The sequence below is a fragment of the Sabethes cyaneus genome, chromosome 1 (genome assembly GCF_943734655.1).
Source record: "Sabethes cyaneus chromosome 1, idSabCyanKW18_F2, whole genome shotgun sequence".
NCBI lineage: Eukaryota > Metazoa > Arthropoda > Insecta > Diptera > Culicidae > Sabethes > Sabethes cyaneus.
In genome coordinates, this window is record NC_071353.1 from 101175595 (window position 1) to 101196625 (window position 21031).

At 39.3% G+C, this 21031-nt stretch overlaps 1 protein-coding gene across 1 annotated transcript in view; it reads left to right on the forward strand.

Moving 5' to 3' along the window:
• Positions 1 to 7077: 7077 nt before the first annotated feature.
• Positions 7078 to 21031, forward strand: part of LOC128732660 (cytochrome P450 4g15) — a 58675-nt gene continuing 44721 nt past the window's right edge. The window contains exons 1-2 of the mRNA XM_053825950.1: positions 7078 to 7577; positions 16256 to 16453. Coding sequence (XP_053681925.1) covers positions 7358 to 7577; positions 16256 to 16453 — 418 coding nt within the window. The 5' untranslated portion in view covers positions 7078 to 7357. The remainder of the gene's footprint in view (positions 7578 to 16255; positions 16454 to 21031) is intronic.

Genomic DNA, 21031 nt, shown 5'->3' on the forward strand with positions numbered 1-21031 from the left:
TTGATGTGTACTGTTGTGTTGTGTACTATTTATGCTTATACTAGCTGACCCGACAAACTTCGTATTGCCACAAATTAAACTGTCGTGTACATAAATCGTGAATCTCGAATGACCTTTGTCACAATCCTGAGTTCTGCAAATTTCTGGGAAGTTCATGGCTGTTTTAGTATACAAATTTTCCTCACAGTAAAGTAGAATACAACTCCCCACATTGTTTAGTCTGATAAAATAAAGCGGATAGCATTTAAATATTCTCCATCATTACAAACCATTTCGCCGAATACCATTTTGCGGAACACCAATTCTCGGTTGACCATAACGCAGAATATACAGTTTCGCGAAAAACCTTACACGGGATGTACCATTCCACGGAAAATCTGTTCGTAGAAAGTACCATTTCGCAGGGGTGACACAACTGAAGGAAAGTAATAGAGGTCAGTAGATCTAGGAAAATTAATAAACCTAGATAGAGGTGATCTCTACGGTGGGCTGTCCCCCGCAGTGGCCGGCGCTTCCGACGGCAGGTCGTCGGCAACACTCGCGGCCTGTGGCCGTCTCGCGCTGAATTATCTAATGTTAGTATTGATGGTTTTTGGTGGTCTTGTTATTGATTAATGTTTTATGAAAGAGTCTAAAATTTCTGGAGTTCGATTAGTTTTTGAGTTACGCCAAAATTTCTGTTATATTTGTATGAGAGTCCTTATCCCCCTACCACAGGGGTAAGGAGTCTCAAACCATCATTAAAAAAATTCCTGCCTCCAAACCCCCACATGCCAAATTTGGTTCCATTTGCTTGATTACTTCTTGAGTTATGAGGAAATTTGTATTTCATTTGTATGGGAGCTTTTAAAAAGGGAGAGGGGTCCTAATTCATCATAGAAAAAATTCATGCCTCCAAAAACACCCACATGCCAAATTTGGTTCCATTCGCTTGATTAGTTTTCGAGTTATGAGGAAATTTGTATTTCATTTGTATGGAAGCCCCCCCCCCCTCTTAAAAGGGAGAGGGGTCATTATTTCCCTCCTATAGAGGGGAGGAATCTCAATTCACCATAGAAAAAAAGTTGCCTACAAAAACATCCATATGCTAAATTGGGTTCAATTCTCTTGATTATTTCTGGAGTTATGCGGAAATTTATTTTTTTTTGTGTGGGAGCCCCCTCCTAAAAAGGTAAGGGGTCCTAATTCATCATAGAAAAAATTCATGCCTCCAAAAACACCCACATGCCAAATATGGTTCCATTTGATTAATTAGTTCTCGAATTATGAGGAAATTTGTATAGGAGCCCCCCTCCTAAAGTTAGGAGAGGTTTCAATTTACCATAGAAAAAATTCTTGTCTCCAAAAACATCCACACACATGTCCAATTTGGTTCCATTTGCTTGATTGGTTCTCGAGTTATGAGGAAATTTGTATTTCATTTGTATGGAAGCCCCCCCCCCCCCTATTAAAAGGGAGAGAGGACATAATTCCCCTCCTAAAGAGGGAAGGAGTTTCAATTTACCATAGAAAAAATTCATGCCTCCAAAAACACCCGCATGCCAAATATGGTTCCATTTGCTTGATTAGCTCTGGAGTTATGGAAATTTGTATTTCATTTGTATGGGAGCCCCCCCTTCTCCTAAAGTGGGAAGGGGTTCTAAATTACCATAGCAAAAATTCTTGTCTCCAAAAACACCCACATGTAAAATTTTGTTCCATTCGCTTGATTAGTTCTCGCGTTATGCAGAAATTTGTGTTTCATTTGTATGGGAGCCGCCCTCTTAGTGGGGGGAGGAGTCTCTTACCATCATAAGAACCTTCCCTGGCCCCACAAACCCCTATATGCAAATTTTCACGCCGATCGGTTTAGTAGTTTTCGATTCTATAAGGAACATAGAGCAGACAGAAATCCATTTTATGGGCATAGATTTGTATGGGAGCCCCCCCCCCCCCTCCCCCTCTTAGTGGGGGGTGGGGTCTTTTTCCATCGAGAGAACCTTCCCTAGCACCAAAAACCTTTACATGCAAATTTTCACGCCGATCGGTTCAGTAGTTTTCGATTCTATAAGCAACATAGGGACAGACAGACAGAAATCCTTTTTATAGGTATAGATAAAGCATTTTGAAGAGATACCTTAATATTTTTTTTTGAAACGATGGTTCTACAATTGATGAAGGGACGGTAGGGAAAGAAATGAAAATTTTTTTGGTAAAGGTTGGGAAGAGCGGAAAGGAAGGGGGGGGGGGGGTATTGGTAGCTATGCTTGACAAGTAGTCATTTTGACTCCTACCTTTTGTCCAATACTGGAAGGTGCATGAGTCGAACCAAGCTGTAATCTGAGATTACAACCGGCTTCGAACCCACAACACCCGCCAGGGCATGTGGTTCGCTGGTACTTGTACCTTTGAACCATAGAGGCGCTGGACAAAAGGAGACCGCAAAATCCACTTCTCAAGGATAGCGACGCGTTAGGTTGGGTTATCGACACATATTGTGCCGCTTCCTACATCAATTGCAGATTACCACCGAGCGAGAAGTTTTGACGTAGGACTACGTCTTACGGCAAGTTTTGAGATAGGGTGTCATTCCAAAAAATCGAAAAATGCGAGCGTCACGAAAAATGAAAGGTTTTGAGCGCTAATAACTCAGCGGTTTTCCTATCGATTTTCAATATTCTTACACCAATCGATTGGAAAATCTTCTAAGAATTGACCCAAATGAAGAAAAGTATGGATTCTTGATGTTGAACTATTGAAAAATTGAATTAATGAGCCTATGTTTTACCAGAATTCTCGCTTCGTGATTGGTTGGAAGATTCTTTGCGATGATCTAAACCTATACCAATTTGATATCTGTGCTTGGGAAGTAAGCCAAAACAAGTGACCAAGTTTCCTCATTTCAACAAGATTTCTTAACACCGCGGTTAAACCTAGACCATTTTGATGTCCTTGCTTGGGAAGTACGCCAGAGAGAGTAACAAAGCCCCCTCGTGCCAACAGATTTCTTACGAACGCGATTAAACCTATTCCAATTTGATGTCTGTGTTAGGGAAGTGTGCCAGAAAAAATGGCACAAGTTCGTTGTCCCAACAGATCGCAAATTCTTGACTGCGAGACGATTAAACCTAGGCGAATTTGGTATCTGTTTTGGAAAAATGTGCTACAGCTGTAGTGTTCAGTTATAATACGACTCTGTATGAATACGCATGCTTGCCGAGGAAGTGCTAGTGGAAAGATGTGCTGTTGAAAATAGGATTGAATTCATAAAATCCCTTCAACGTGGGGAACCATGGGTAATAAAAACAATCTTTAATTTCTGTAAGGTAGCAGGAAAGCAATAGTTTGTGTTCTTGATTTTGTTAAATTGTTTTCAAATGCACAATCTTTTGAGAATTGAACGTATGCAATGTTACTACTTTGATAAATGTTACATACAACGCATGTAGCATGTATATATGTTGCATATAGCATGTATACAGGAACAATCGAATGATTACAAGCATGAATACATGCTATTATCACTACAAAGAGACTTACGTAGTCCTGCGTCACCTATATATGCGGTCGTGTCTTGTACACAACCCCTCTGATTTTTTTTAATCTAACTACTGTTTACTTTCAGGACGACGACACTATGCCGGCCCTTACGACTTGCAAGGTACTGCGCGTGACGTTGTTCGTCTGTCAGCTTGTGTTAGCGGCGTTTCTCGGCGCGGGTTTTCGAGGGAAGGCCCCGTTCCTATGTAATAGACTAATCTCAAGTTTTTAGTCTTGACCTTGAAATGCGGTCATACATATATATTAATATTTTTTTTGAAACGATGGTTCTACAATTGATGAAGGGACGGTAGGGAAAGAAATGAAAATTTTTTTGGTAAAGGTTGGGAAGAGCGGAAAGGAAGGGGGGGGGGTATTGGTAGCTATGCTTGACAAGTAGTCATTTTGACTCCTACCTTTTGTCCAATACTGGAAGGAGATACCTTGCCTTGGTAGAATGGTACAAAATGCACCCCTTGAGCAAATCATCAATTTGCAAAGCTAGATTATACTTGTTTCGAGTTTCTATTTACAAGATTCTGTGATTTTTGACGTAGGACTACGTCTTTGTTTACTATACTGGGACTGGGTAGCACTTTGTGAAAACGAAAATAGAAGTGTCACGTTTGAATGAAAGATTACAAATGGTAATAACTACTAAACTACTGAACGAAACTGAACAATTTATATGTCGTTGGATAGATAAAAAGACCAGCAATTTATGGAGGGGGAGAGAGCAATCTTAGGGAGAGCATAAGAGGGGGGTCTCCTATAAAAATGAAACACAAATTTCTTCAAAACTCGAGAACTAATCAAGCAAATCGAACCGAATTTGGCATGTGGGGGATTCAGAAGGCAAGAAGTTTTTGTGCAAAAATTCAACAATTTTCATTACATAAATTTCATTCTCTATCGCTTGTCCATACTATTCCAGCTAGAACTATAAGCAAAAAGCGGCGAATGCCTGTCACTTCTATACTGTGACATTTTTTTCGACTGGTCATTAGAGATGCCAATACCGGGAGGTATTTTGAAAACCGGTTTTTCGGTATTGATAAATGCAATACCGGTAAAACCGGTAAAAGTTAACTCTTGAAAACTATATTCAAAAATCATATGATTTGAAGAAGTTCCTTCCATAATCAACGATTCTCAATTTCTGTCGCGTAGTTAATTCATTAAAAAAATAATATTTAACAATGCGAAGAGAATTTACCATGTCATCTTTTAAACGAGAACAAATTTCAATGAAAAACTTCCGGAGGCAGAGAATCTTCATTCGATCTCCACAGAGAAAGAGAGAATAATTCCTAGTGATAAATTAGAAATGTAGCGTAGGAAAACCCTTGTTCAAGAGCTTTTAATAAGCTGCTTAGATACTGACATTTATGATAAATTATAACTGAAGGTTCAGTTGATTTTGGTTCCTCTGCCTGCTCGGTTTCTGAGTTTATTCCATTGACTTTGAAAATAATAAAACCTTGCAGAATTTTATTATTAAAACATCCTTGATGCCTTGAAGAATATTACAAAGTCATTGCACATAGCGCGGCTAATTATAAAACGAATAAATTTAAATATACGGAAATTCTATCAATACAGTAACTCGAACAGCAGTTGTGCGATACTTGAAAGGTGTTCCGAGAGTAGTTTTAGAGTGCGTAGTTCGTAGAGTTTGCAATTTTTCCGGTACAGTAATTCGACAGCAGCCAAGGCTGGTTTTAGCACTGCGACAATTTCTTATTTCTTCATGAATTCCTCATCGCTTAAATAAAGCGTATCCTTGTTTCTCAGCAACGAAAACAGTTCTCTTCAACGACCGCCTCGACACCAGTAACAGAGGAGCTCAACATGCAAGATGGCATGATCAGATCGATAGTGACTTGCGACTTCTGAGACGACTGAGAAATTGGCGACGAGTAGCCCAGGGATTGGAACAAGTTGAATGGAGACGACTGCTTAAAAAGCATGAGGCACTCCGGCTCTATGCTGACAGCGGTGAGATATTTCAGGGGTTTCCCTTTGGAAGAACTACATAATAGAGTTATTATTTGTAGAACCTTCAATCATGAATTTAAGTTTCCCCTTGCTTTAAACTTTCTACCAGCGATTCAGGCGTCTTGAGTTGTTATTTGATCATGCAAAAAAATACCGAAAATACCGGTTTTTGGTCTTGGAAAAACCGGTAATTCGGTATTGGAAAATAGCCCGGTAATACCGGTAAAACCGGTTTCGGTAAAACCGGTTTCGGTAAAACCGGTATAGCATCCCTACTGGTCATTTGCTGCTCCAAACGGTAAAGGCAACTTGATCGAAACGAAAATGTTAAAAAGCTTTAGAACGCGTTCGTTCTACTGCGTGCAATCGGCGTTTGACTGAGCAAACTGCCAGTTGTGTTATGCATAGCGTTCGTATTCCACCACTAAACGGATGGTGTGAACTTGAATGCGCGTTGATGTGACTGCGGTAGAAAAAAAGGATCGGTCGAAACCCTGAATACAATACTATCTCAGTTGTAGAATGAATATCTCTTTTCTCTTTTCACTTGGCTGAAAGTCTCGTCAATAAATAAAATTATTATCTCTTTTCGTATATTTCAAGGGTACATAGGTTAGTAATATTTTTGAATGATAACAGATCTAAGTTACGGTATGGGATGAAATTCCTTGAATAATTTAGTCAACATATTGTTTAATCGTTAACCATCTGTCTAATATAATGAACCGACTATTGTATAATTAAGACAGTTGAATAATGGTCCGAAGACGTGCTGATTGAATAAGATGATCTAACAAAGGTTCCGCAGTTTTTACTATTTGTTTATTTATTTTCTTACTTGCTGATTAATTATATGTTTCATGCAAATTACGCGAACCAGATACATTAAATTAACTTTTCTTGATTTTTTTTTATTACTACACTTGAATCGTTTCTTTGAGAAACCCAACGGGTCCATTCGACATTATTCCGACGACGATTGTTTTTTTCCAAATTTTGAACTAATCCTTATATTTTTTATATGAGAATTCCAGTACGGTCTGGTGTAAGAATCAAAATAATGATTCAAACTGAAAATGCAATGCTTTGAAAGTTGATGAACAATTTTCATAAAAATTGACGTTTGAGGGGTTTCTCTAACAAATCAAAGCCAGATTTACCCATTTTGAAAAATTTACTGAAATAGACAAATAAACTCTATTTACATCATTTAATAGGGTAATTGTAGAAAGCTATGATTATTTTCTGGTAGCCAGTATCGAAAGAAATCACAATGTCTTTTGCCAGAGAGAACATTAATAGTACATTACGTAGTACTCTTCGACTACGTTTGCTTTGCACCGGTCTGAATACGCGTAGTTACAGGTGATACCAATAGCATCAACGAATAAAATTTTCCATGCTCGCACACGCCTCAGCCATGTGCAAGGAGAAACATTCGCGCGCTAGGTGAATACTACACTTCGAACCACACGGTCGCACGGCCATACGACAAGTCACTTTGGTTCAAACGGCCAGCTAACACCGACCGCACTGGTGAGAATATGTAGCGACTATAAAAACAAATTTACTAAATTCTCTATCAGTCAGTTACGGTGGATCGGCCGCGGTGGTAGCATACATCCTGAAGTAGTGGTTGGCCATTAGTGTCCAGGGAACGATAATCATCTTAAGACATGGATAATATTAACAAATCGTGGTGAAACTTCAGTTAGGTTCAGTGAACAATTCTCAAATCAGAAACAAAGATAATTGAATAATAAACGAAAACGAAGTGATTATTTTTTAGTGCATTTTTGAACCAAATAGCAATAGAAGTGTATACCTAACTTCACAAGAAATGTCGGCAACTGTAGCTGCAGCGGAGCAATTGACGGCGAATGCGAATATCGCTTCGCCGATAAATGTGTTCTATTTCCTACTTGTGCCCGCCTTACTACTGTGGGTGTTTTATTGGAGATTATCCCGGCGGCATATGCTGGAGATGGCAGAAAAAATACCAGGACCTCCAGGATTACCGATCGTTGGCAATGCATTGGAACTGATTGGAACTTCGCACTGTGAGTATACACTATCGTTGGGTTTTGGGTAGTGAACTACACATGATTTACCACTTTAATCCATGATTAGCGAGTAGCGATTTGTTCATGTTCTTAAAGGAGTTGTATAGCGTCCGTTGATGGGTATTTCTATACTTAGCTGACAGGAAAAATCAGTTTTATGGAGTAAGTTACTCCGAGTAACATTTAAAATTATTCCCAATATGTATTAAAACTGATTCGAGGCAAACTTAGTTTTTTACATAGCTTACATGAAAGATCCGGAAAAGTTTTAATTATTCTTTTAAAATATAAAATATAATACTTTACTGAACAGTTACTATTATGTTAGTTGCACTACTGATATTAACATAACAGTTAACGAATATTTTTACGAATGAAAACTTAAACTGATAGGTACTTTGTCAAATTGTTTTTGTGGGAGTCGTGTAGTTTGATGTAAATTATATTAGTTAGTCTATTCCCGATAGATAGACTACTGTGTGTTTATATGCACGATGTTGTCAGGCATAAAGATAAACGAGATGTCCTATCTAGATAGTGTTGGGGAAGAATAAATGCTTAATGCGAGAAATGTAGATTCAGGCAAACTGAAAATTCTTGGTATTAGGCCAAAAATATAAACTTAGCGAAGGTGAGAGTCGAACTCACAGCTCCCAATCTCTAGTTGAGCGTGTTGTTTAACCAATTACACCACTAAGCCGTCTATAAGATAGTGAAACGGTTAAAATCTGGAACTGCAGAAAATACTTTTAACATTAAATGAAATGGTAGATATGATTTTTTATTATTTGTGAATTTGAAGCCAATTACCCGCAGCTCTGTTACATAAAAGCGCAAACCGACTCTACTCGCGATAGGATCACTTGGGTGTCACTTGGGGATCACTTCTCAGCAAAGATCGAAATGATGATATCTAATTGTAACATTTGGTGAAATACCGAAAATACAAAGACCGTGTTCAGAATACACTTTCTGTAGATCCATAAAATTTACGAGATCTGTCGACCAATCGACTAATATAGCGCAAAAAGAATTAGTTTAAACCTCAAAACAGCATATTACATTGGTTTGTCCGATTTATTACGCAAACTGATTCGTTGAGCTGCGAATATTATTTTTATAAGTGTGCAATTTGTTAATATTAAAATACTCGAGATTATAAGATTACTAAAATATCAAAATAACGGATAATCAGAAATTATTGCAAAGTAGGTTGCTCAGCTGGTTTGGCCTGTAAGTTGAGTAAATTTCGCAACGATTGAATCGTTTAGATCACATCTCAAATCTGTGCTTTGAAAAATTATTTTATTGGTGAATAAATTGCACCGCTTATTCTAAAGTCGTTATAATGACGTAAACTAGCAATAAAAATTTGTTTCAAATATCACGATGTACTGCATAAAAACTAAACGACTCGATTGACAAATACCGGTTCAACTAAAATCTGCTCTTGGTACTTTCGATTGAAATGGTAGCAATTTGACAAATCGATCGGCTGCGATCATTAAAGCCTGGCTAAAAGCCACTTTGGACGCATAGAACAATCTATAACTCGGGACTGGAATGTCGCAGAAAAACTCATAAATGACTGGATTGCAGTATTTTTATTCAGCTTTAAGTTTCACTTTGAACGCATTTCTTTATCACTGTTGACTGTACTTGTTCCCGTTTCGCCGAAGGCGTTTTTTGACAATTGCCCAAAATTATTCAATGGGTCGAAACTCTGGACAATTTGGTGGTTTTATCTCTTTTGGCATGAAAACGACATTATTAACTGCATACCACTGTAGTACCACTTTAGAGTAGTGACAGCTAGCTAAATCAGACCAGAATATAAGGTTACCCTTATGTTTACGAATGAATGGCTAAATTTGAAGAAACGGTCAAGTGATGAAAGGCTCAGTCTTCAGTCCACAGCTACGTATTCCTTGCCAGATCTTGACCTGTTCTTTGCGAATTTATTAGCAAATACGAAGTTATGTATAGTTGGTTGCCACATCGCCACGCCCAGGGCGCCCAGTTGCAAAGTAAAATTTTTGACCGGTAAGTGTTTGAAATCCATTTTTACGTATATCTCGTCGTCCTTAAAAATACATCCGTTGAATTTCGTCAAAACTCGTTGGTACAAACGTGTAGCACGCTTCTTAGCTACTAAATTCGGCTTCAAGTGCCGATTTAGCTATTTACTGGCACTGTAAGACCTATAGCCTCTTCGAGCGAGGATATTCTGCGTAGTTTGATAGTTGGCATCGTACCTTCTAGCCATATCCCGAATGAAGTTGGACTTCACGTACCTCAATATGTTCCCCCTCAGCTTTCGGTCCCTAGTTTCGGTTTTCTCAAAAGTTTTCACACCACACCTTTCCATACCTATGATCCAGACCATTCTTGATTTTCCAGATGTCAAAATTTTTTTACGTCGTTCGAGTTCCATTCTGTACAGCTCCGCAACGTGGTAAAATATTCCTACCACAAAGGGTGTGCCGGTGACACACGATGGGCGTCCAGATTTACTTTTAGCCAGGTTTTATTACAGGCGACTATTCAGCATATTCAGCATATTATATGGGTGTTTCAATCAATATTTGGTCAAACACGATTGCGTATCCTCCAATGCGTATTTTGAACTATTGTGGTATGCCCCATTTATTTCTTTTACTGTACGCTTCAAGTTTACCTATCACTTATTGAGGAAGTGATAGCTGGTAGCTGGAGCGAGACAGGTGCCAATCAGGGATGACTTGGTTTATGAACCTTGTTACCCTAATCGACGACGCAAACCAGATCTCCCTAGGCTCTAGTGGACCCTTTTTGAGATACTGAAGTCTGCGTCCTATTAGTGCTCCACAATTGCAGAACAAGTGTTCCGAGGTTAAATATCATCTTGTACGAAACCGAGACTCCGAAAATGATACTTACTCGGACAATGTCCTATCACAAGACTGGTAAGCGTGTTGAGATCTCTCTTATTGAGACTAAGTAGTTTTTGAGTTACCTTAAAACTGGACGTTAAAATTTTTTTGATTGTTTGAGCGATTGCACGGCCATCTAATTAGCTGTAACTTTTCGGCTCTCCGATTGCTACAGCTCACACTTCAGCACACAATCAGAGATTAGGCAGAATGAATCTGGACCCGCGAATGGAGAGTTGGAGCCACATCCTCGTCTATCGCCTCACTACGATTCGGCGTGTTGAGAATAGACGAGAAGCAGGACTGAACTTCTGCTAGCGCATCATTCAGGTCATGTTTCTTCCCTATTCTCATCTCCGCCCCATTCGTTTCTTTGTGTTCCGGCAGAGAGATGTTGCTCGGTAAGAAATGGTCCACTGTCGCTGCGACTGGCTTAATGCAGCAAGGGCAAATTACTGTGGAGGTCGCCTTGGTACTCCACAGGCTCCGTTGCGGCTGAGTATTTATAGAACCACCTCCACCATTCATCCCTCGGCACAAGTTGCGTTACACCTTGGATTAGGGGTTTATCCATTCAAGTCTTTACGTAATAGCCATGCAGGAATCACAGCTATTAATACCATCCTCCTTAGGGGCTTTGGACACTCTGCTATGGTTCTCAGTAGCTTCAGGTTCGTTCAAACATGCCTCTACAGAGACCCGTCACTTGCAGGCGGAGAGGATTGCGAATAAATTGATTAAATATTATATTAGAATATCAAATCAGTTTTCCTTTAAAGTTCAATTATTAGAAAATACAGAAAAATATTCAGCTAAGCTTCCGGTTGACCGAATCCGAATTCTCAGACCTTTCGTTCAACTCTTCATCTGATTCCGAACAGTCCCCTTATCCACTTTGTTCGCCGGAGAACGCCGAAAAAACATATATTGGAAAATTGATATTAAATATTGAAGGCAAAAACAGAGGTGAAGTGACAAATATAAATGAATAAGGTATTGCCAAGAAGAATGAAAATTGTTATCCCGAGCTTCAGATAGTTTCTTTCCTAATCCAACCTACTGGACCATTAACGGTATTTTACCACAAGTCCACCGCGTGGCTGACGAGTCGAACGAGTGGCAGCGGTAGTACCCAAGCTAGGCCAGGACATTGGCCCGTAGATTTTATCGCCCGAGCAAACAAGCAGTAGCAGCAGCTTGCTATTGGGCTTTACATTCCGAGTGACAGCGCCACAACGAAAAGTAGGTAACAGATCCACCAAGTACCACCAGATTGACACAGCCAGATCCAGTATAAACTCTTACACTACACACGTTCAGTATGTTAAATAAAACAATTAATTAAGATACCATGTTTGAACTTCCGGCTAGTGTCACCTTGTCCCAGTGCCGACCTTGAGCCTCCGGACCTCACGCTCGAGCTGGCCATCAAAAGAGGCCAGCGCAAGACAGTCCTCAGTGATTCGACCCCAGTCCCTGGTAAATTGCCGTGGTTCTTCCAGCTTGCAACCACTTCTTATGAATTGGTTAGTTTGACGTGCAAGTAATCTGCATTTTTACGATGCGCAAGCAGAATTTTAATACGTTGCTGCCAGAAGATTGGCGACCCTATCCTTTTCTACTGCAACTGTCAGCAACGCACATATTTCGGGCCGTATTGAATACGACACAAAACTAACTACGGCCTTACTAATTCTTTGTTTTGTTTTAATCGTAGCGTTTCATTCAAGCAGTCATTTAGAACCTGCATTGGTAGAAGCATCTTAGGATAAAAAGCGGCACAAACGATATTTGAAAATATTTGCGATATGTTACGTTGTTACGCTGCGATGGAATGAAATAATTTTCACGTCGAAATTATAGGAAAAGTTATGTGAATATTTTCATTCAGCTTTTCCTATACTATTTATGTGAATCCAAGGAATCATACATTTGCGTATGTTGCGTATGCGTGTATACACACTTCGAAAAAGTCCTGTAAATTTACGTCTTTTGACCTGTACATAAATGGAACATCGCAAACCATGTAAAATCACGTGTTATTTCCCAATATAAAATATCGTAGCGTGTGTTGCATAAATGTAGGCTTATTTATTACGTTTTGCATGATGTAAAAATATATCTTAAAAAATGGTTTTGGCTGTTTACGTTTTATTTAATAGATATAATGATTTTGATGAATCTCAGGCACACCCACATATGCATATATAATGTGAATACATTATCTGAACATGTGTGATGTTTACCACGCGCACTGCAGCGACACTGGCATTCTATATATATACTAGCTGACCCGACAAGCTTCGTATTGCCACAAATTAAACTGTGTTGTACATAAATCGTGAATCTCGGATGACCTTTGTCACAATCTCGAGTTTTGCAAGTTTCTGGGGAGTTCATGGGTGTTTTAATATACAAATTATCCTCACAGTAAAGTAGAAAACAACTTCCCCCATTGCTTAGCCTGATAAAATAAAGCGGATAGCATTTAAATATTCGCCATCATTACAAACCATTTCGCCGAATACCATTTTGCGGAACACCAATTCTCGGTTGACCATTACGCGGAATATAGAGTTTCGCAGAATACCATTTCGCGAAAAATCTTACGCGGGATGTACCATTTCACGGAAAATCTTTTCGTAGAAAGTACCATTTCGCAGGGGTGACCCAACTGAAGGAAAGTAATAGAGGTCAGTAGATCTAGGAAAATAAATAAACCTAGATAGAGGTGATCTCTACGGGCCTCTAAGACCACAAGAAAGGCAGCAAGTGCTGCTGGAGGCACTCGTCCCGGTAGAGTTGCCTCTTTATGGTATCCGTCGTGATGTACGTGATGATGGCCCGCGAATTTTTCCACCTTTGATTTGGAAACGTAAAACTTCTGCTCCAGCAACGGTTTTGCGTCTGCCTTGATAAAAGTTTTTTCGTCCGTCGCACCTCAGTACAGTTTCGTGGCGTAGGGTTTTCCACCGTTTTTTCTTTGTTCCTGTTCGGTGCCTTTCGGACCTTGAAGATGTAGAGGGCAGCACGTTTGTTTTTTAAACAAACCAGGTGGAAGTATGCGGCTTCTTTGCCGCACCGCGAATCGAAAGTTTCGGCATACGCTTGAACAGAGTCAATAACTTCCTGGTTATCACCAGGTCAGTTGTCTTCGGTTTTCTGCGGATGCCCAACCACTACCGGGTAAGCCTGGATCTTCTTGACTTGCATATGCAACACGGGACACCGTCAAATGATGGATATCTATGGAACACAGCCGAGTTTTCCTCGGAACCATTCACATATTGAAGTCATTTACGTGATCTGATTGCCCATATTTGAAAAGTAAAAGTTGAAAAAATAAATATATTCCTTCTTTTTAACATAACAGACTTTTAAGAACGTTTATAAATAAATTTGCGTAATTATACAGTTTTGAGAATCTATCCAGATTCAGAATTTCATTAAAATATAACAGCAACATATAGCTGCCTGCAATGGCTATAATGGTGGAAATTTATGAACCAGTTTTTCTCCAAAAATCTTTTTTTTATAATACTATTTACTAAGTAACATATTTAGGGCAGATTTAACGTATTCAAATAGATTCATATAAAACTTTTGCTGGGATTTCCAGGCTCTTCTTCTTCCCTCCTCTGTTGGGTACTCTTACCACTGCGTCCAGTATTTTGTGGTATGCCCCGTTTTATTATTTCACTATACGCTTCAAGCTTACCTAACACTTATTGAGGAAATGACAGGCTGGTAGCTGGAGCGAGACATGTGCCAATCAGGGATGACTTGGTTTATGAACCAAGTACCCTGATCGGCGACGCCAGCAAGATCTCCCCTTTTGGAGATACTGCAGTCTGCGTACTATTTGTGCTCCACGATTGCAGAGCAAGTGTTCCGAGGTTAAATATCATCTTGTACGAAACTAAGATTCCGAAGATTATATTTACTCGGGCAATGTCCTGTCGCAAGACCGGTCAGCTTACTGAGATCTCAAGTTTTGAGTAACCTAGGGGTGGATACTCGATGTTATATGGTTTTAGATTGTTTGAGCGATTGTACAGGATGGCTGTAACTGTTCGGCTCTCCTTTTGTTTCAGCCTACCCTCTAGCACACAGTTAGAGATCAGGCAGAGTGAATCTCGACCCGTGAGTAGAGAGTTGGAGCCACATCTTCGTTTGTCGACTCACAACGAGTCGGCGTGTTGAGGATAGACGAGGATCAGGACTGAACCTCTGCTAGCGCATCGTTCAAGTCCTGCTCCTCCCCTACTCTCCTCTCCCCCTAATTCTTATCTTTGTTTTTCGGCAGAGAGAGCATGTACGGTAAGAAATCGTCCACTGCATCAGTGACCGGCTTGATGCAGCAAGGGCAAATTGCTGTGGGGGCACCCTGGCATTCCACAGGCTCCGTTGCGGCGAGAGAATTTATAGAACCCCCTCCACCATTCATCCTTCGGCACGGGTCGCGTCATACCTTGGACTAGGGGTTTATCCATTCAAGTTTTTACATAATAGCCATGGATAACAGCTATTACAACCATCTCCTTTAGGGGCTTTGGACCCTCTGCTTTGGTTCTTGGAAAACAAGAAGAACCGTCCTGCAGGCGGAGAGTTTACACTTTAGCCTTCGCATGAGTTCTCCCTTCTCTGTCCGCATACGACCCTAGTTTCCACCGGTTGTCCGATTTCCACTAAGGAACGTATCCCGGATGGCACCACGAGGAGGTTGAGATAGGAGTTGCTGAATAAAAGGCTGTGGAACCTCATGGTGGTTCTGGAGCGCATTATTCAACCATTGACCATCCCTCTTCTTCTTTACTCATAACAAATTAGTTTTGAATTTCAAAGATAAAATTAATGAGGTGGACTTAACGATCAAATTGGACATAATATTCATTTGTTGTAAATAACCTTCGCCGTAACATTATAACAGTCAAGCGAAAAAGGCTTGTAAGTTATTTTAGCAGTAGAGTTGAAAACCGATTCTTGACACGTTTATCGCCTGAAGAATACACTGTTAGTTTCTGTCTGTAAATATTACTTGACTTGTCTTACAATGAAAAGAAAAAAGAAAACGTAAGATGATAAATATAGGTAAAGCTCATAAAACCAACTCTATATTATACAATCAGTTTGAATTCAAACTGACTTCCAGTTAGGGATGTCGCGTTCGGTGCGATAGCATAAAATAGACTAGACAGTGGCATTTCGCTTCAGATCGATTGATTCGGCAAACAAACGAATTTCAATTTTCGCTTACGTTATGCTAATTAATTTCATTGTGCCAAATAAGGAAGACTACAATAGATAATTCTATCCGTTAAGAAAAGTTGGTATGTTCCGAAAGATTCGTTGTCAAGCAAACAATTTAGTAGTAATGCTAATGGGTAATATACTCTTGCGCGCACACAAGACAAAAAAACAAACTCTAAACAGGAAATCATTATTTACTCCCGCGCTACATAATCAGATATAATAAAAGAAAAAGAGGTTGATTGACCTGACACTCTCTTTCGCGTCATTTCCATATCTACAGAACACATTCATTGATACATTTGTCGCACGTATCATTGCATCATCGCATACGAGAATTCTGTAGGCGCAATATTGAATCTGGTTTACGTCTGGCAGTACATAAGCTGTGCTAAGAAGATAATTGCCTCTCGTTATCGTTGTTAGCCAACCCAACTCCGCTCAACGTTCCATTCGACTCAAACTAACATTTCAAAACATTCTTCTAATCGCATGCAATTTTCTTCCTTTTAGCCGTGTTTCGAAATGTAATCGAAAAAGGAAAGGACTTTAATCAAGTGATCAAAATCTGGATCGGACCAAAATTGATTGTCTTCCTTGTGGATCCACGAGATGTAGAACTTCTGCTCAGTAGTCACGTGTACATTGATAAATCACCAGAATATCGCTTCTTCAAACCATGGCTGGGAAATGGCCTGCTGATCAGTACAGGTGAGTCCACGTTGTCGTCTGTTGCTATGAATCCTTACACAAATCAATTTGCATATGTACATGCACGACTTTCAAACGAAACTTATCGTCGGTGTGTTACTGTATCAGGCCAGTGTATATTTGCTCGTGACGTACAGTAAGTAGCTGATCTGCATTAATTCAGAATTAATTTTCGTCGTGCTTTAGATATCACTTGATTTGCCAATTGACTTTGCATGCCCTCCCGACTTCCGACTCTTATGACGCAAGCTTTTTTCGGATATGTAAATTCAATCCGGTATCATTTGCATCAACTACAGACATTAAATCGATTAATGTGAAGTTCACTGTTAATGATGAACTCCGATCTATTTGTTTTTAAAAATTGCTCATTTCAATGATTTTTATTAAATCATTTGCGAACAAAGATTTTCAGTTCAATTTTCAATTTTTGAAAGCAAATAATTTTCGATAAATTTCTTTAACTTAGTTTTTAATTTATTTAACCTTCCTCATTGGGGGAAGTTAATAGTTTTCCCTTGGGAAGCCGTCTTCTTATGACCATGTAATTTCCTCAGACCCATTTTACCACTATTTTTCAATATATAAATCGTCCGATCTCTCGCAAATCCGTCCTGTTCCAAATTTTGATCTTCGCGGATTCTGAATAGACTCTTATGTGGCAAATAGTCTAAACTTGTCAAAAGGTAGTTATTTTGTTCAGTATTGATAGGTTGATACCACGAGAATAAAATTATCAATCAAATTGGACTAGGGTAGAGGATCCATATTTCGCCAGTGTGATGAATCCAAAGCCTTTTTGCATAATTTTGGTAGACTTAAAGAAATTATTTGACGAATTGGTAAAATTGATGTAAAATTGATGGCCTGGCTCCTGGTGAAATATGGATCATCTACCCTACTTCTTTGTCATCTTCTACTGTAAAGCGTATTGGTTTGGTTCATGTGCTCTGAGTTTAATTTCAGCTTTTAATTTTCGGAAGCAACAAATTTCTAGGTCACACCCTCCACTACACTAAATAGTTTTGTATTCCCAAGCATCGGTAATTGAAGAAATAATCGGCAGATACCATAAATAAGAATCAAAAATCGTGCAATTTGTCTGTTAAAAATGGATCAGACTCCCGGAAGAAAGAAGGCAGAGAAGTTGATTACAATTTCCTCCACTGCAGATAAGAAGGTCCCCATGTAAAGCAGCGGCCAAAATTGCCAAAACCAAAATTTCACATTTTAAGTTAGATGTATTTTTGCAATATATTATCTCTATTTTCATAATTTTTGAATGAATTTTCAACTTAAAAAAGATTTAAGTGGAATGCTACAAAGCACCATTAAAATGTTTTCTGAGACATGCCAGATTTTGAAAACAACGTTTACTATTTTAGGTGCTTTTTCAACAAATTGCATTACAGGGTGCGGGAGGGTATTTTCAGCCTATTAAGCGGTAGCCTGAACAATATTTATGAATTTTGTGAAACTATATTTATTCGACACAAGTTTTTCACATCAATTGGTTGGATAACATTTACTGAATATCGGAGTGTATTTTGGTATTTATAAAACGCTTTTAAATGTGTGCTATAGTCACGATAAATTGTGAAGTTGCTGTGGCTATTTTAGGTCTGCGACACTATTGTGCTATCTGTGTTATTTGAATTTCAGCAGGCCGAACGAGCCTGTATGGTATAAACTATAACACATATAAAGCAATCCCTCGAATAACTCTTATTTGCCCCTTCGGATTGCTGTACTTCAACAGCAAACCAAAAGGGAGTCAGATGGTTTATTTGTTGGTGTTTTTCAAGTGCTACAAATATACCGGCAATATAATTATATTAGAATGCATTTTGACTCGATATGCTAGAAGCGTTCTTGGCGCCTCTGGCTTGCGCATTTGTAGTAAAGCGTGACCCATTTCAAATTGTATCACGGAAAAAACGCTGTAGAAAATTTGCGTAGTGGACCGTTCCTTTTCGAACTTTTAGACAATAAAGCATTAGTACGCCTTTGACATATTTATTTCATTCTACTTTAATACCATAACCGTATGCTCGCACCTTAAACTTAACCCCGAGCAAGCATTGACAACAAAATTATATCAAAATTACACTCAAGTCTTTTTTTACACGGTTTGTTTTTTTTTTCGATTACTCGAAAACGGTGCAGCTAAGGAACTATTTACAATCTACGTGAGGAATGTCGAGCTACTGCCAAATGTATTGAGAAATAAATGAATGGTCTCTAAGTTACCCCGTTCTTAATACTCAAAAAACTAAACCGTGTAAAAAAGTACTTGAGTGTATTACATATTCTGCTGTTAATATCAAGTAAAAATCATGTTTGTCTATTGTGTAACAGCAAGATTAGTATTCCGTTTGATATTTCCGATAGCAAAAGTAGTATTCAATTTAATTTCACGGCGTGGAATTTTTACAATCAATTTTGATATTTTAACCGCTAAGTCGAACAAAATGAAATCACACTGAGTAATCAAAATCCGTCATATCCAGCCTTCTGCCGTGCTCTGTTACAAATCTCAATTCTCGGCGTTTTATTGGCAAAGCGCAGAAGCCGAATCGATTTGCTCTCTCTCTCTCTCTCTCTCTCTCTCTCTCTCCTCTCTCTCTCTCTCTCTCTCTCTCTCTCTCTCTCTCTCTCTCTCTCTCTCTCTCTCTCTCTCTCTCTCTCTCTCTCTCTCTCTCTCTCTCTCTCTCTCTCTCTCTCTCTCTCTCTCTCTCTCTCTCTCTCTCAGTCGGATGATAGAGATTATTTCTAATTCCCGTCGTAGTAAGGAAAACCACTCTAATTTTGATCATTTCTTAGGTGGATTTAATGAATACTCCAAAAGCTCTGCTGCTGATTTGACTCAAACACATTTACCTTCCGATCCATGCCCTTTGAATTCACTAAAAAGCGATTAATCGCATTTGATTTAATCGCAAGCATTTGATTGAAATTACGCAACTGACTTTATATCTAAAATTCGCCGTACCGGTACCGTTGTAAAATCCGTCCATCAAAATTTTTCATCGTCTGAACTAAAATGTTAAAGAAGCTAGCGCGCATGTATTTGTGTAGGACAGCACGACAAATGTTATTCTGCAGAATTTCTGTAGGTTATGCAAGTTTTCCCGGCTGCAGAATACTAACAATGCGTTGCGTGAGTTATTTTCATTTTATGTATGACGGAAATTGAAACGATTAACCGACATTTTCCTCTTCGTCGCACGAAAAAACGTTGGAAATTTGGCTGCTAGGAATTCTTTAATGAACAAAAACATTTAAATAGATCTCAGTTCACTTTGTTTGATCGCGTGTGAGAGTCAACAAACTAAAATATTAGGGAATAACTAATTTTACATTGTGTGTCATAAAAATTGCTGATACTTTTATTGATTTGTGTTGGATAGGACGGGAATAGGCAATTACGACGAAGCAGCAACATACCTACCTTCTCCGACGCGACGAGTTTTGTTTTGCTTTTGCGGTGCTTTGCTGCTTTGCTCTGCCGGCGAGTGAGCATCAGTTTGGTTTCATCTTTCTTTTTCTGCCGGAGCGCTACCGAATGCATGCTCTCAAGGTCACGGAGCAAATCGGTCCAGTCCATATAATTCTCGCGAAACTTTTCAAAAGGACCTAAGTAACAATGAGAGATTCTCTTTAGTGTCCCTCTCTTCTGATTGCGGCGACATAAATGCATTTTAACCAATGTTATCTTAACGAATAGCTATGGTTGTGACGCTAGCAACCGATTCCTGCAAAGCTGGTATATTAAAGCGCATTTGCATCACTGTGATAAGCGAAAGAGAAGAGACCCGAAGAGAATCTCTCATTGTTACTTAGGTCCTTTCGAAAAGTTTCGCGAGAATTGCTTATCGCATATTTTCTTTGGGACATGGAGCGAATAGTCTCGTGTCTCCAGTGTGCGAAGAAAATATTAGCTTTGGTTGTCGTTGTTTGTGCTCCTTCTGCGCAAGATGAGTGATCGTAAGAGAAAACAGTATTCAAGCATCGTTCGGAGGGAGAGGAAACGGTTGAACAGAAAACGAAAGCACTTGATCGTTGTGAGAAGCAGATTGCTCTGCCTCTGTATGCATAAGATGAGCAAAACGAAGCCTGGTCATATCAAGATATCAAATTTTGTTTTCAATTTGCTTCGGGACTCCACTCATAAGGTTCTGGACATCTGGCTGCAGCTTCTCCTATACGGAAAGCAACTTTTTCTTTATGTCTTCCTTAGATTTGACCTCTTTTGGATGCTTCTATAGTGCCTGCTTTGTAATAGCCGAGTATTTTTCGATGGGCCTTAGTTCCGGTGCGTTGGGGAGGGAGGGGGGGAGGGGTTCATGTCCTTGGGTACGAAGGTGACCACGTTGGCTTCGTACCACTCCTGGATATCCTTTGATTAGTGGCACGAGGCCAGATCCAGCCAGAAGATCGTACAAGGAACAGACGCTCCTGTAGACACTCCTTAAGGTAGATCTGCCCGTTTACAGTCCCGGTAGTCACGAATGGCGTCCTCCGTTTACCACATAAGCAGATTGTTTGCCAAATAATGTATTTCTTGGCAAACTTTGA